Source organism: Lissotriton vulgaris, chromosome 10 (assembly GCF_964263255.1).
Source record: "Lissotriton vulgaris chromosome 10, aLisVul1.2, whole genome shotgun sequence".
Lineage (NCBI taxonomy): Eukaryota > Metazoa > Chordata > Amphibia > Caudata > Salamandridae > Lissotriton > Lissotriton vulgaris.
Window position 1 is genome coordinate 196,609,851 of NC_141698.1, and position 13,791 is coordinate 196,623,641.

Genomic DNA, 13,791 nt, shown 5'->3' on the forward strand with positions numbered 1-13,791 from the left:
GCAAACGCCACAGGGACGGAAGAGCAGGAAGTGAGCCGAACGCAAAGCAGCGTTCTGGTGAATCGGTGTGCCTTAAATAGAATCCCAGGCCACCAGCGTTTAAAGGAACACCAGGCGCCTCGATTGGGACCTCGGGGCATGACAGGCACCCAGAGATGGGTGACATGTTGTGTTTTCATTTTTTACTTCAATGGCAGTCGTGCATGTGCTTGGTGTTATGTCTCTAAGGGTAGCACAATTCGTGCTGCAGACCCTAGGGACCCTCTTTAGCACGTCAGGCCTTGGTTACCAGGGTACCATTTACTATGAACTTAAAGAAAGTGCTAACAGTTTTTCCAATTGGGGGAACAATTGTACAGTTTTGGGAAAGAGCTCTGGCACTGAGGACCTGGTTAGCAGGAACCCAGTGCACCTTCAGTCAAGATCACATCATGTACGAGGCAAAAGGTAGGGGTGACCATGTCAAAAAGAGCACTTCGCTGCAATCCTCCATCCTGGAGGGACTCCACTGGCTCCCTATGCTAGCCCGCACCATCTTCAAAACCGGCTGCATTAACTGCTATGTCATTGGCCATTGCAACCAGCACCACCCCAAGCAGCACCCCCCATAATTAGGTGCCAAACTCCCCACAACCTTTACTGCTGCCACTCCTGCTACCAGGACACCATCAGACTGAAAATGCAACCGACATTATCCATCTGTTCATGTGGGATCCTGAGCAACATCCTCGTGTTCACCAGGAGAGCGACCTATTTTTAGATCAGTAAGTCGCAGCACACAGTTTGCTTCTGCTTTCAGAACTGAGCTGCCCATCCGGTCACACATTGACTTTCTTTGCAATCAAACATGCATCCCTGCCTGCCTTACTACTATTCATGGTCCTGGCTCACTGTCAGATGTCCCTGAACATTGCCAACTTTTGGTCTTGAGCATCCATCCGGTGGTGAGCATGAACCAGCACTATGCCCAGGCTTAGTCTTGGATCAAGAAAGCGTTGCAGTCAAATGTTGTGCTAGAGATGGATAACTTTACTGTCCATAACAGGGTTGATATGGTAAAAGTGCAAGAAAGCAGACCAAACTACTGGAGGACGATAACCTCATTGATATGGCTATCTTGACCATGAATACCAGTTAATTCACAAAAAAGTCCTCATGGCTCAGGTCCTCAAACTCTATCTATGAGAGACAAGGTTTTCTCCAAGAAATCAAGATTTGTTTGTGACATTACTTTGAAATGTCAGTTACAGCATTTACAGCCCTGGGACTTATTCACCTTGGTCACTATGGATTAGTCTCATAAGGCCTGGATCATGGCCTTCCTGCTTCTTTGCCAGAAGGAGGCCATTCCCATGAGAATGCAAATTCCAGCTGTTGGTGACTAGAGTATTTTTCACATTTCAAGAAAATCACTGATCTTAAAACCCTGGTTCTGGCTCCACATACAGTTGCCTTCTTAGGTTTTTCCTCAAACAAGCTGCGTATTCTCGAAGCTGCCATACAAACTACTTGCAGAGCCCAGTACAAGTGCAAGTGGTTAAGATGCTGTCTGTGGACAGTCCCAAGGACACTACCTTCTCTCAGTGCTAAAAGTATTTTCCAGTTACCTGATGGAAACAAGCAAGTAGGTAGATGTCTCTAGAACCTTCATTGGATTTTACAGCCTACTGCAATAGTCCTAGTTTGTCTTCCTCTACCAGAGACTGATTGGCAGATTGGCTTTGAATCTTATCTACTGACTTGATGCTCCAGGCTTTGAAAATCTCAGTCACCTGTTTCATGAAACTTATTTCCAGGAAAACTGCTCTTGTTGACCAGAATAAATTCCACAAAGCTAGTCAGGGAACATAATCGCTCTGCACCTCAAAGCCATATACTTTTTCATCATGATGTAGTAATATTTACAAGTCATCCCTCCTTCATTCCTAAAGTGTTGAATATATTTCACCCAATAAGAATTTCCTCCCAATACTTGTTTTTCTCCTGTACTCGCACTTGATCTATTGAGGTCTTCTTCATTCATGATAATGTTGAAGAATTTTTTCCATTCAATCTTTACCAGTGTAGAGCGTCTCCCATTTTATGTTGCCTCTTTGTCTCCACCATTATCCCCATAGGCCTAACACTCTGAAATCAGACAATTCTCTTTTTTTTCATGGTGGGGGTTGGATAGAAGAGTACTCACTCAAAAGTTCCCGGCTGTGTACATCTCTGAATTATAATTAATCTAAGAAACATTATTTCACCACACTAGATGAGATTACCTGCTGTGAGAAGATGGTTCTTCAGATAGTATACCAAAAAGAGGTATGTTGTGTAAAGACTCCAGGCACCCTTTCGGAGTGGACAGAAGCTTGCTCTAGCAACCCCAAGGTGTTCTATCTACGGTAGTTTTGTCGAGCTGAATCTGAAAGAGACACGTTAGTGATAGATTCCTTACCTTAGAATATCCCCAGGCGTCAGACTGGATCCGGAAATTTTTGCGTAGCAATACCCCTGCGCGCTGGTAGGCGTCGTCTGCGGCTCCGCGTCCGTCGTCGGCGTCGTGAGCGCCGGGATGACGTCGTCGGAGTATATAGACGGCGCCCATGCGCGCTGACGTCAGTTCTTCTTTTTTCCGCGCCAGCTAGCGCAGATCCGGAAGAAGCTCTACCCCCAGTCACTCTTTGACTGAAAACTTTTTTGATCTTTTTGATCCTCTATTTAGTCGATTCTCGACTATCGGTGCCAGGGATGCCCGGGTTCAAGCCTTGCTCGAAGTGCGGCCGACTCATGTCGGTCACGGACCCCCATCGCCGGTGCCTGAAGTGCTTAGGCCTCGACCACGACGATCGAACCTGCTCCGACTGCCGGGCCCTGACGTCGAAGGCTAGGCGGGAGCGGTCCCGCAAGCGTCTCGAGCTGAGGCAGTCGGCCCCGCGCCGCTCCAGGTCCCGGTCCCGGTCCCACGGGAGGTCGAGGGACAGGTCGCGAGGTCGGAGTCATCGACGTTCCGGGAGTGGACACCGATCGTCTGGTTCCAAGTCCTCAGGTAAGAGGCATGAGAGGTCGGAGCGACACCATCGATCCTCCGACCCGCCCCGTCGCTCGCACGATGCGACCGGGGACTCGGGCGACACCGCCCACGCGGCTCCGCGGGAGTCGCAAGCGTCGCCGCCTGCCCCACACCTTCGGGTCCCTGGGCACGGCGCGTCGCAGGAGGAGGTCGAGAGGTACCTCATGGCCATGAGGGCCCTCCCTCCTCAGTCGGTTCCCGTGGCGCCTTCGGGCCGATCGGCTCCGTCTGGAGGTCCTTCCGGGTCGGGCGCTTCGGCCCCGACGACGTCGGGCGCTTCGGGCCCGGCGCCGCTGGCGACTTAGGTCCCGGCGCCGCGCGACCTCGCTGGATCCGGCTCCGGATCCGGGACCTCGCCGGTCGACCTTACGACCTCGCCGGCGCCGTCCCTTCAGGTGTCGTCCCCGGCAGCCGATGTGGTTGCCGACCCCAATGCTTCCTACGGTCCTACTCAGGAGTCGGAGGGGCGCCGCTGGGCGCCGATTCCGTCGGCCTTCAGGGAGTTCTATCTCCACGAGGAGGCCCTGGCTGTTAATCCTGGTCTCCAGGAGCCAGGTGACGAGGAGCAATGGGAGGGGTCCGAAGACCCTCTGGCACGTGATTGCCAGTCGAATCAGGACTGGACATATGAGCTTGGGGAGGCCAGTGGTATTGACACCTCGCCAGACACTGGATTTACGTCGCCCCCGACTGTGGCTTCGGAGGCGGGTTCTGCTTACAGTGTAGTGTTGACGAAGGCAGCTAAGGCCTTAAACCTTCAGCTCCCCGTCGCGGCCGTGAGGACTAATCTCCTCACCGAGGTCCTCAAACAGCAGTCCGGCTCCGCGGAGCCCCTCCTGCCGTTCAACGAGGCCTTGTGTGACGTTCTTCTGGGCACTTGGTCCAAGCCCGCCACAGGCCCCCCTGTGGACAGGAACGTGGCCAGACGCTACCGCCCGGCACCGGGCGACCCTTGCTTTTTGTCCACCCACCCCACCCCCGAGAGTCTGGTCATCCAGGCCTCCAACTCCCAGACCGCATTCCCGTCGGCCCCGCCCGACAGGGAATCCAAGAGATATGAGCAGTTCGGGAAGAAGGTCTTCTCGTCTGTGAGCCTAGGGCTACGGTCAGTGAACACCAACTGTCTCTTGGGCCGCTACACCCACACTCTGTGGGACACGGTTGCGGAGGTGCTGCCACAATGCCCTGAGGAGGTCAGGGCTAAACTCAGCCAAACCCTTGCGGACGGCCGAGATGCGGCACGTTTTTCTATCCGGTGTGGGCTGGATACCACGGACTCACTGGGCAGGGCGATGGCAACGACGGTGGCGGTTCGACGCCACGCCTGGTTGAGGTCCGCCAACTTCTCGGCCGATGTCCAGGCCACCCTCCTGGACATGCCGTTTGATGGCCGTCGCCTCTTCGGCGGCAAGGCAGACCATGCGCTGGAACGTTTCAAGGACTCCAGGGCCACGGCCAAGTCCTTGGGCCTTACGGCCCCACGCCAGCAATCGGGTGCCTTTCGCTCCTTTCGTGGCCACGGAAGGGGCGCCCCACCACGGACCGCCAGCCACACGCCGCAAAATATCCAGCAGCGCGGTGGCGGACGTGGGAACCGCCGCGGCGGTGGTCGGGGTCAGCGGCGAGGCCAGTCCACACCCCCCTCAGCAGCCCCTGCCTCAAAACCTTCCTAGTCCGAGTTTTCAGGCCCATGTGACGCCTGTGGGAGGCAGGGTTCGCCATCACCTCTCCCACTGGCATACAGTCACTTCGGACAGGTGGGTGCTGCAAATTGTCCGAAGGGGTTTCTCCCTCCCCTTCGAGTCTTCCCCTCCATCCATGCCACCTCAATACCACCGTGTGTCGGGGGATCACTTGCAACTTCTGCAAGAGGAAGTTTCGGCCCTCTTGGCCAAGAGGGCCATCGAGCGCGTTCCTGGGCCAGAAGTAGGACGTGGCTGTTACTCCCACTACTTTCTGGTACCCAAGAAGGGCAAAGGGGGCCTACGCCCTATCTTGGATCTGCGGAACGTCAACGGCTTCCTCCGGACGGAGAAGTTCAAGATGCTCACTTTGGCTCAGGTCCTGGCTGCCCTGGACCCAGGAGACTGGATGGTAGCGTTGGACTTGCAGGACGCCTATTTCCACATCCCCGTCCTGCCGGCCCACCGGCGTTACCTGCGGTTCACGGTAGGCCTAGAGCACTTTCAGTTTACCGTGCTCCCCTTCGGCCTTACCAGCGCCCCACGGGTGTTCACGAAGGTGATGGCGGTGGTCGCAGCCCATCTGCGCAGGCAAGGGGTGTCAGTCTTCCCCTACCTCGACGACTGGTTGTTGAAGGCAGGCTCGCCCCAGACAGTCGTCACCCACCTCCAGACTACGGCCGACCTCCTGCACTTGCTGGGGTTCTCCGTCAATGTGCCGAAGTCACACCTGTGTCCCTCTCAGAAGCTCCTTTTCATCGGAGCGGTTCTCGACTCGGCGCAGTTCCGGGTTTACCCACCCGAGCAGCGGGTTCGGGATATTCAGGCTCTGATTCCTGTCTTCAGACCGTTATCCCGAGTCTCGGTCAGGTTGACGCTGCGGCTTCTGGGACTGATGGCCTCCTGCATCCTTCTGGTGCGTCACGCCAGGTGGCGGATGCGGGCTCTGCAGTGGGACCTGAAGTTTCAGTGGGCCCAGCATCAGGGCAACCTGTCCGATCATGTCCTGATCTCGGAGGGCACTGCGAAGCAACTGCAGTGGTGGCTCACGGACCGCGACTGGGTCAGTGGCAGACCCCTCTCTCTACCCCAGCCGGAGCACGTAGTTGTGACGGACGCGTCCCTCCAGGGCTGGGGAGGCCACATGGGAGAGGCGGAGATCAGAGGCCTCTGGTCTCCGGCGGAGTCCCGGCTCCACATCAACCTTCTGGAGCTGCGGGCGATTCGTCTTGCACTGAAGGCATTCCTCCCCTCTGTCAGGGGGAGTGTGGTGCAAGTGTTCACCGACAACACCACCGCCATGTGGTACTGCAACAAACAGGGCGGTGTGGGGTCGTGGACCCTTTGCCAGGAGGCTCTGCGCCTCTGGCAGTGGCTGGAACATCAGGGCGTGACCCTGGTGGTTCAACACCTGGCAGGCTCTCTGAATGCCAGGGCGGACGAACTCAGCCGCCGGTGCATGATGGATCACGAATGGCGTCTGAACTCGGACGTGGCGCAAGGTCTCTTTCGACAGTGGGGAGAGCCTTGGTTAGATCTATTCGCCACAGAAGAGAACGCGCAATGTCAGCAGTTCTGCGCGTTGGAGTTTCCAAGGCGGCACTCGCTCGGAGACGCTTTTCGGCGCGAGTGGAGCTGCGGTCTGTTGTACGCCTTTCCGCCTATACCACTTCTGCCCAGAGTGCTGAAGAAGATCAGGCGCGACCGGGCCCAGGTCGTCCTTGTGGCTCCGGACTGGGCACGAAGATACTGGTATCCCGAGCTACTCAGCATGTCAGTCGATCCCCCGATTCGTCTGCCTCTTCGGGAGGACCTTCTGTCGCAGCAGCAGGGGACGGTCCTGCACCCGAACCTGTCCAGTCTCCACCTACAAGCTTGGAGATTGAGCGGCGGCAGTTGAGGCCATTTGACTTGCCTCCCGAAGTCTGTGACATCATTCTGGCAGCCAGGCGTCCCTCCACGAAGTCGGTATACGCCTGCCGGTGGAATAGATTTGTGGCATGGTGCGCAGCAAAGGCTGTGGATCCCCTCTCTGCACCCCTTTCGGAAGTGCTGCTCTTTCTTCTTTCCCTTGCCCAGCAGGGCTCTGCTCTGGGCACTCTTAAAGGGTACCTTTCTGCTCTTTCAGCCTTCTTGAGGCTACCAGATCAGCCTTCTTTATTCAAGTCCCCTATTGTGAGTAGATTTCTGAAGGGCATCACGCACATGTTCCCTCCTGTTCCCTTCGTGATGCCCCAGTGGGACTTGAATCTTGTTCTCACCTATCTGATGTGTGCTCCCTTTGAGCCACTTCATAACTGCCCTCTTCGTCTCCTTACTCTAAAGACGGCCTTCCTGGTTGCCATCACCTCTGCCAGGAGGGTGAGTGAGCTCCAGGCTCTTTCTTCTTCTCCACCTTTCCTGTCTGTTCATCCTGATAAGGTGGTGTTGCGTACACGACCTTCCTTTCTGCCCAAGGTTGTCACGGCCTTCCACATCGGGCAGTCCATCACCTTGCCCACCTTCTTTCCGCCTCCGCATCCCTCGAAAGAGGAGGAGAGGCTCCACCGCCTGGATCCAAAACGTGCGCTCTCCTACTACCTAGACCGCACTCGCCAATTCCGGGTGGATGACCAACTCTTCGTTGGTTACGTGGGCGCGAAGAAGGGAAAGGCTGTACACAAGAGGACCATCTCCAGGTGGATCATCTTGTGCATCCAAGCATGCTACTCCATGGCGAGGAAGGAGCCCCCGGCTGGATTGCGGGCTCACTCCACTCGGGCCACGGCAACGACAACTGCCCTGGGCCGCGGTGTCCCCCTGCAGGACATCTGTCAGGCAGCCACGTGGGCCTCGCTGCACACGTTCGCAAGACACTACTGCCTGGACAGTCAAGTCCGGAGGGATGGCTTCTTTGGCCGTTCCGTCCTCCAGGACTTTCTGGTGTGATATTGGTTCGCAGACCCACCACCGGGGTTGGTATTGCTGGGGTATCTATTCTAAGGTAAGGAATCTATCACTAACGTGTCTCTTTCAGATGCACAAGTTACTACTTGTGTAACGATATATCTGTAAGAGACATTAGTTAGTGATAGATTCCTTACCGCCCTCCCATCCTCCCCGTTCTGCGAACCGATATTTAGGGTTAAGGTCATCCCCTTTCAGGGCCCTAGTTTCATGGCACCAGTGTTAGTTCTATCATGGCTCTGCGTATCTGGCGCGGAAAAGCTGTGTTATCAGAACTGACGTCAGCGCGCATGGGCGCCGTCTATATACTCCGACGACGTCATCCCGGCGCTCACGACGCCGACGACGGACGCGGAGCCGCAGACGACGCCTACCAGCGCGCAGGGGTATTGCTACGCAAAAATTTCCGGATCCAGTCTGACGCCTGGGGATATTCTAAGGTAAGGAATCTATCACTAACTAATGTCTCTTACAGATATATCGTTACACAAGTAGTAACTTGTGCCTTAGGCTCGTCATAGAGGAGGGTTGGACACTTGTTGCACACAGTCAATAAATGATGCACGCACACAAAAAGATCCCCCACCAATTTAGAAAAATAAGTATTTTTATGTATATTTTGAGCTCAAGGACTTCGTTATCAAGTAAGTTATTTTTCAGAATAGAGTTTTTACAGTTTTAGCAACTTATCCAATAGTGCAGTTTTACGCGTGATGCTTTCCTATGGGAGAAAGAACATTCGCTGCATACATATACTTGAAATACGTTTTAGTGGAACCCTTTTAGATTGAAGTTGTCAGGGGACAAGGACCAAAGTTCCACCAGCAGATTGGTCATGCCTTTCCTGCGGAGTCTGGGTGCAGAGGTGATGAATGGGTTGGTAGTCTTGCACGCACGCTACGTGGTAGAAGGCAAGGGGGGGAGTGGGAACTTGGAAATAGGCTGAAAAGGGGGACTTGGGGATAAGTCCAGGAGCTCCCAATGGGGCATCGGGGTACTTGGTTAGCGAGGGTCCAGGCAGCGTAGGGGTGCAGTTTGTTTCTTTAGTCCCAGGCCAGGCGCTCAGGTGCAGTGTTTTTGTGGCCGGCTGGTTCTCACGCATCAAGGCGCTCACTTTTGTCGTCGGAACCTGCAAGGTGGGCAAAATAAGGACAGCTGGGCCACTTGGTGCTGGCTTCTGCTGCCTGACATCCCTCGTCGGCTGGTCATCGGTGATGTTGTTGGAGTCTGAACGGGACTTTCAACAAGCTTTGGTTGTAGCAAGGGTCCGGTACCCCGGGTATTGGTGCAGGAGGCCTTGTGGAGGTCCTGGTGTCTTCAGGCTTAGCAGGAAGACTGATCTGACCTCCTTGAGTGTGCTGACCTTCTCCTGGGTGGCTGTTGCTCAGTGGGCCTGGGGGACAGCAGCTTCTTTAAACTGAATGTCTCGGTCAGTGCCTGAGAGAAGCAGGGGTGTAGGTCCAAGGGAGATGCTGGCTGCTGGGCTGGCAAGCCTCCAGGGCTTGTGGAGGATGCACAGCTGCAGGATGATGTGTTTTTGCAATTGTGGAGTCTCTGTTCGGCAGGCAGGGTTTGGCTTCAAACGTCCACAGCAGTCTTAAGTACTTGCAGGGGGCCAGCTCTTTATTGTCCTTTTCTTCTTTCAGTCAGTGGAATCTAAGGTTCTGGATACAGGGAGCACCGTAAATGCCACATTTTGGGGTGTTAGAGGAGTGGAGGGTAGTAATGAATAGGCGAACTACCCTTGGGTCACTACGCCTCCATATGACCACTTCCTCTGGGAATTGGGCATAATCTCGTCCTAGTTTCCTGAATTCAGCCATCACCAAGAGGGCAGAATTTTCCTGGAGTGGGGCACATCAGGCTGCTGACCTTAGGGGTGTGCGCCATGCCTACTTTACATACTAATTTCCCGCCTCTCCTAGTGCCAAATGGGCCTCATGCAGGGATTGACATCTCCCAGGCCTGTGGGATGCCAGCGTTGCATATAAAAGGCAGAAAAGACTTTGAAGCCTTTAACCTGCGTATGCTGATTGCAAGCCATCCTGTTTGGAGAAGGTTTAAACACCTCCTGCCAGAGGATGCCTTGTTCCTCACCTCTGATAGTGAGGCTCTCAGCTCCTAGGGGGTCAGAAGTGGGTTGGTGGTGGCAGTCTCGACTGGACCAGTCAGCCAGTACACTAGTTGACTGGTAAGTTTCAGGAGGTACCTCTAAGGTACCTTAATAAACATATCTACAAAAGAGGGTCCAAGGGAAAACATTTTTAACGACCACATAGTCTCCAATCCCCCATAAACTAGTCATACAACAAAAAGGCAGAAAAACGGTCAACCCGTATAAAGACGGAGAGTCTAGGATAAGTGAAGTATAGTATAAGAGCAGTGCTGATTCAGCCCCACTATGCTGAGATAAATCCCATCAGCCCACCACACTGGCGGAGCATCATCATCTGGGAATTAAATGAGTGAATACAGTACAGTACACCCCTAACTCAGGGGAACATTCCTGCGCTGTGCTCAAAAGATGAACGATCAACCCAAGTATGATCTCAATCAGTGGTGCTGAAAAAATTGCAGTGCAAAAAAGAAAAATATAGTGAAATTTAAAAATGGCTACCAGGATACATAACCATCCTTTATTAAGTGTTAACCAAGTGCCAAGATTAAAAAGGTGAAGACTGATAGTTTGTAAAAATAACTATCTCATAGCAATAGGACATGGGTCGACATGTTTCAGCCCAATAGGTAACAGTAACCTGGCTTTCGTCAGGACCATGAATGGTATACGCTACTGCAATAGTATAAGAAAAATTGTGTGAGAAAAATTAAATAAAATATTAAACAAATATTTAAATTGTTGTCACGATACACCCTACCAGAACCTGGTACAGCGCAGGAATGTTCCCCCGAGTTAGGGGTGTATTGCACTGTATTCACTCATTTAATTCCCAGATGATGATGCTCCGCCAGTGTGGTGGGCTGATGGGATTCATCTTAGCATAGTGGGGCTGAATTCAGCACTGCTCTTATACTATACTTCACTTATCCTAGATTCTCCGTCTTAATACGGGTTGACCGGTTTTCTGCCTTTTTGTTGTATGACCTCGGTACCTTCTTGGTGCATGTATTGATAAATCCATCACTGGAATCCGTGTGCGTTTATTAATACAAGATGTTTGATACTAAATATCTTTGGTTTCAGTGCAGCCCTCGTGTAGCCGGGGAACTCGTAGACAACATTGCCCAGTACATGTACTCAAGATGGCTTCCCTGTTCACTTGTAATGTCCAAGAATCGACTTGGACATCACAGGGGAATATCTACTCATGCAAATATGGCCACACACAATATAATGCACCAAGCCTTAGGGCTGGAAGGCCTGCTGTAAGGATGACACGTATATTGCATGCAGTGTCAACAGGAGGTGTGCCATGTCATGTTTTCGCTTTTGTCTGCATCGTGTCACACAGCTTGCAATGGCAGTTTGCATGAGTGTGGTGAGGGGTCCCTAAGGGTGGCACAATACATTCTGCAGCCCTTAGGGACCCTCTTTAGTACCCATGATTAGGTACCAATTGTACCATTTACTAGGAAATTACATTGGTGCTAAAAGTATTGCCAATTGGGCGGATAAGTGTACAGTTTTAGAGAAACCGATCTGGAAATGGGGACCTGGACAGCAGGAACCAAGTGCACTTCTGTCAAAACTGGCCACTTTCCTACACCTGCAGATTGTCAGTAAATGGTCTGCACTCTAGAAGTCGCTTTCCAAATAGTGGTAACTATACCATTCTTCATGCCTGAGCTAGCTTTGTTTCAACTGAACTCTGGTCCCTTTTCTTCTGTGCTGCATGGGTTGATATGCCTTCCAGGAACAAAGCAAGAAATTCCAAAAAGTTACCAAGTGAGTTGAGAAATGCTGCTTTTTCAATTAAGCATTTTGATCGCAGTTTTGGTGTCCCTCTTTCTCCAATTCTTTTGCTAAGTAAATGCAATGTTAAAAGCTGTATAGAGTTTAGGGAAGCATATTACAGGCAAATACTTCTCTTTCTCAATGTATATTGTACTGCCTTCCTAAATGCCCTGTGCAATTTATACTTCATTTGACCCCCTAGAAGATTTTTGTAGAAAAATGCTGTTGTCCTTTGGTCTGAAATAACCATCAAGGAATACATTCTGTTTTGTCTGCTTTTAGGCAAAAGCCTTCGAGTTCCAGAAAAGGTTCCATTCAGGATGACACACAATATTGAAACTGCACTTGGTGTGACCGGAGTTGAAGGTGTTTTCAGACTTTCCTGTGAGCAGGTAACTGTTGAAATCTTATTGTATAATGTGAGTATACCATAATCTTTTAATTAGGTTGCTGTGAAGATTTACATCTGCATGCCACTAGACTGGCCGCTCATTTGTGTATTTTGTTGAATGTGAGCAAAGAGGGGGAGAGTATTTGTGTCAGTATACTTTTAACACCTGGTCTGTTGGCGAAAGGATTTATGGTGTTCTTTTCTAGGTCGAGCCTAGCTGCAGCGCCCATGCGCTGCTTGCTCTGCGAGGCATGCTGTAGTAGAGTATGCTGTGGAAGCCTCACCCACTCTCCTCCCATATTTTTCATTGGCTAGTGTCATTGTCCTTGGTAAATGCTGGCTTCCGATTCATCATGAGGCTTATTTGATAGAGACTACTAGCTGCAGATTTTAACGTAGAATAACCCCGAGGCGTGAGACTGGATCTGGAAACTTTTTGCACAGCACCTCTGCGCGCAGGGGGGACGGCATCTCACGACTCCGCAGGCGCCGTCCGCGTACGTGGCGTCAGCGAGGTCACATAGGTCCCACCCCGGCGCGCCTACGTCAGTTGTTTCCTTTTCTGCGTGCAACGCGGATCCGTTTCGTGCTCTGGGCCTGTTTAGGCCTTTCCCTTTTCGCTTTGTGCGTGTTGTGGGAACCGTGTGCGGATGCCTTCGGGCTTTAAGACGTGCTCGTCTTGTGGACGTCTGATGTCGGCGACAGACCCTCACCTCATTTGCCCCGACAAGACCGAGGTGGTCTTGATCGGGGGTGCTTCCAATCCTTGGAGCTCTATTTTTTGGCCTTCCTGCCTTGGTTCTCCTCCTTGCCCGGTTGACTCTGCCAAGAGCCTTGGAGTCATCATTTGCAAGGACCTCTCTATGAAGCCTCACATTAATGCAGTGGTCTCCTCTAGCTTTTTCCATCTTCGGAAAATCCGCAAGATCTCCCGCTTCCTAACCACGGAGGCCCTCACCCTGGCTCTTCTGGCCTTAGTAGTATCCAGGATTGATTACGCCAACTCTATATGTTGGCATCCCCGCGTACCAGCTAAATCGCCTACAGCTGGTACAGAATCAGGCTGCGCGGCTAATCTTCCATCAGCCTAGACACCATAATGTTCGCCCCCTGCTCAAATCCCTTTATTGGCTCCCGGTGGCCAAGCGCTGCAAATTCAAATTAGGTTGCATTACCTTTAAAGCACTGGCAGGCCAAGGTCCAGTGTTTATTTCTTACTTTCTTCACCACTATTCTCCGTCGCGTAATCTTCGCTCCTCCCACCTGGCCTTGCTCACTACCCCTACCTTTAATCGTAAAGGACACGGTGGCCTTAGATTCTCGTTCCTTGCCCCTTCCTGTTGGAATGCACTCCCCCTGGAGCTGAGATTAACCACTTCTTACTCTCGCTTCAGGTCACTGCTGAAAACTCTACTGTTCGGTAAAGCTTATGAATAAATACCTCTTCTGTTACTACACTGCTGAAATGTTTGTTCTCCCTTTGCTCACAGCGCCATGAAACCGTTGGGTGTAAGTGCGCTTTATAGAATTTTTAACATAACGTAACATAAGACGTCCTGCCTCAGGTTGCGAACTCTGCAGCGCCGGACAGGCGTCGGGTCGCGGATTCGTCCTCGGATGCCCCTTCTTCCCCAGAGGTTGGGTGCCTGCTAGTGTCATCCTCGCCGGAGACGGTCTGCCGCGTCGTGGCTTTTTCCCCAACCTCATCAAAGGCCAGCTCCTCGGCTTTGACGCGGTTTTCGCCGGAGGAGCCACAGATTCCCCACTCCTCGGTCCCTCTTTCTCCTTTCCGGACCTGGCCCTC

At 52.5% G+C, this 13,791-nt stretch overlaps 1 protein-coding gene across 1 annotated transcript in view; it reads left to right on the plus strand.

The window, feature by feature from the left end:
• Positions 1-13,791, plus strand: part of SMG1 (SMG1 nonsense mediated mRNA decay associated PI3K related kinase) — a 1,828,328-nt gene that overhangs the window by 1,222,328 nt on the left and 592,209 nt on the right. The window contains exon 44 of the mRNA XM_086940872.1: positions 11,879-11,988. Coding sequence (XP_086796998.1) covers positions 11,879-11,988 — 110 coding nt within the window. The remainder of the gene's footprint in view (positions 1-11,878; positions 11,989-13,791) is intronic.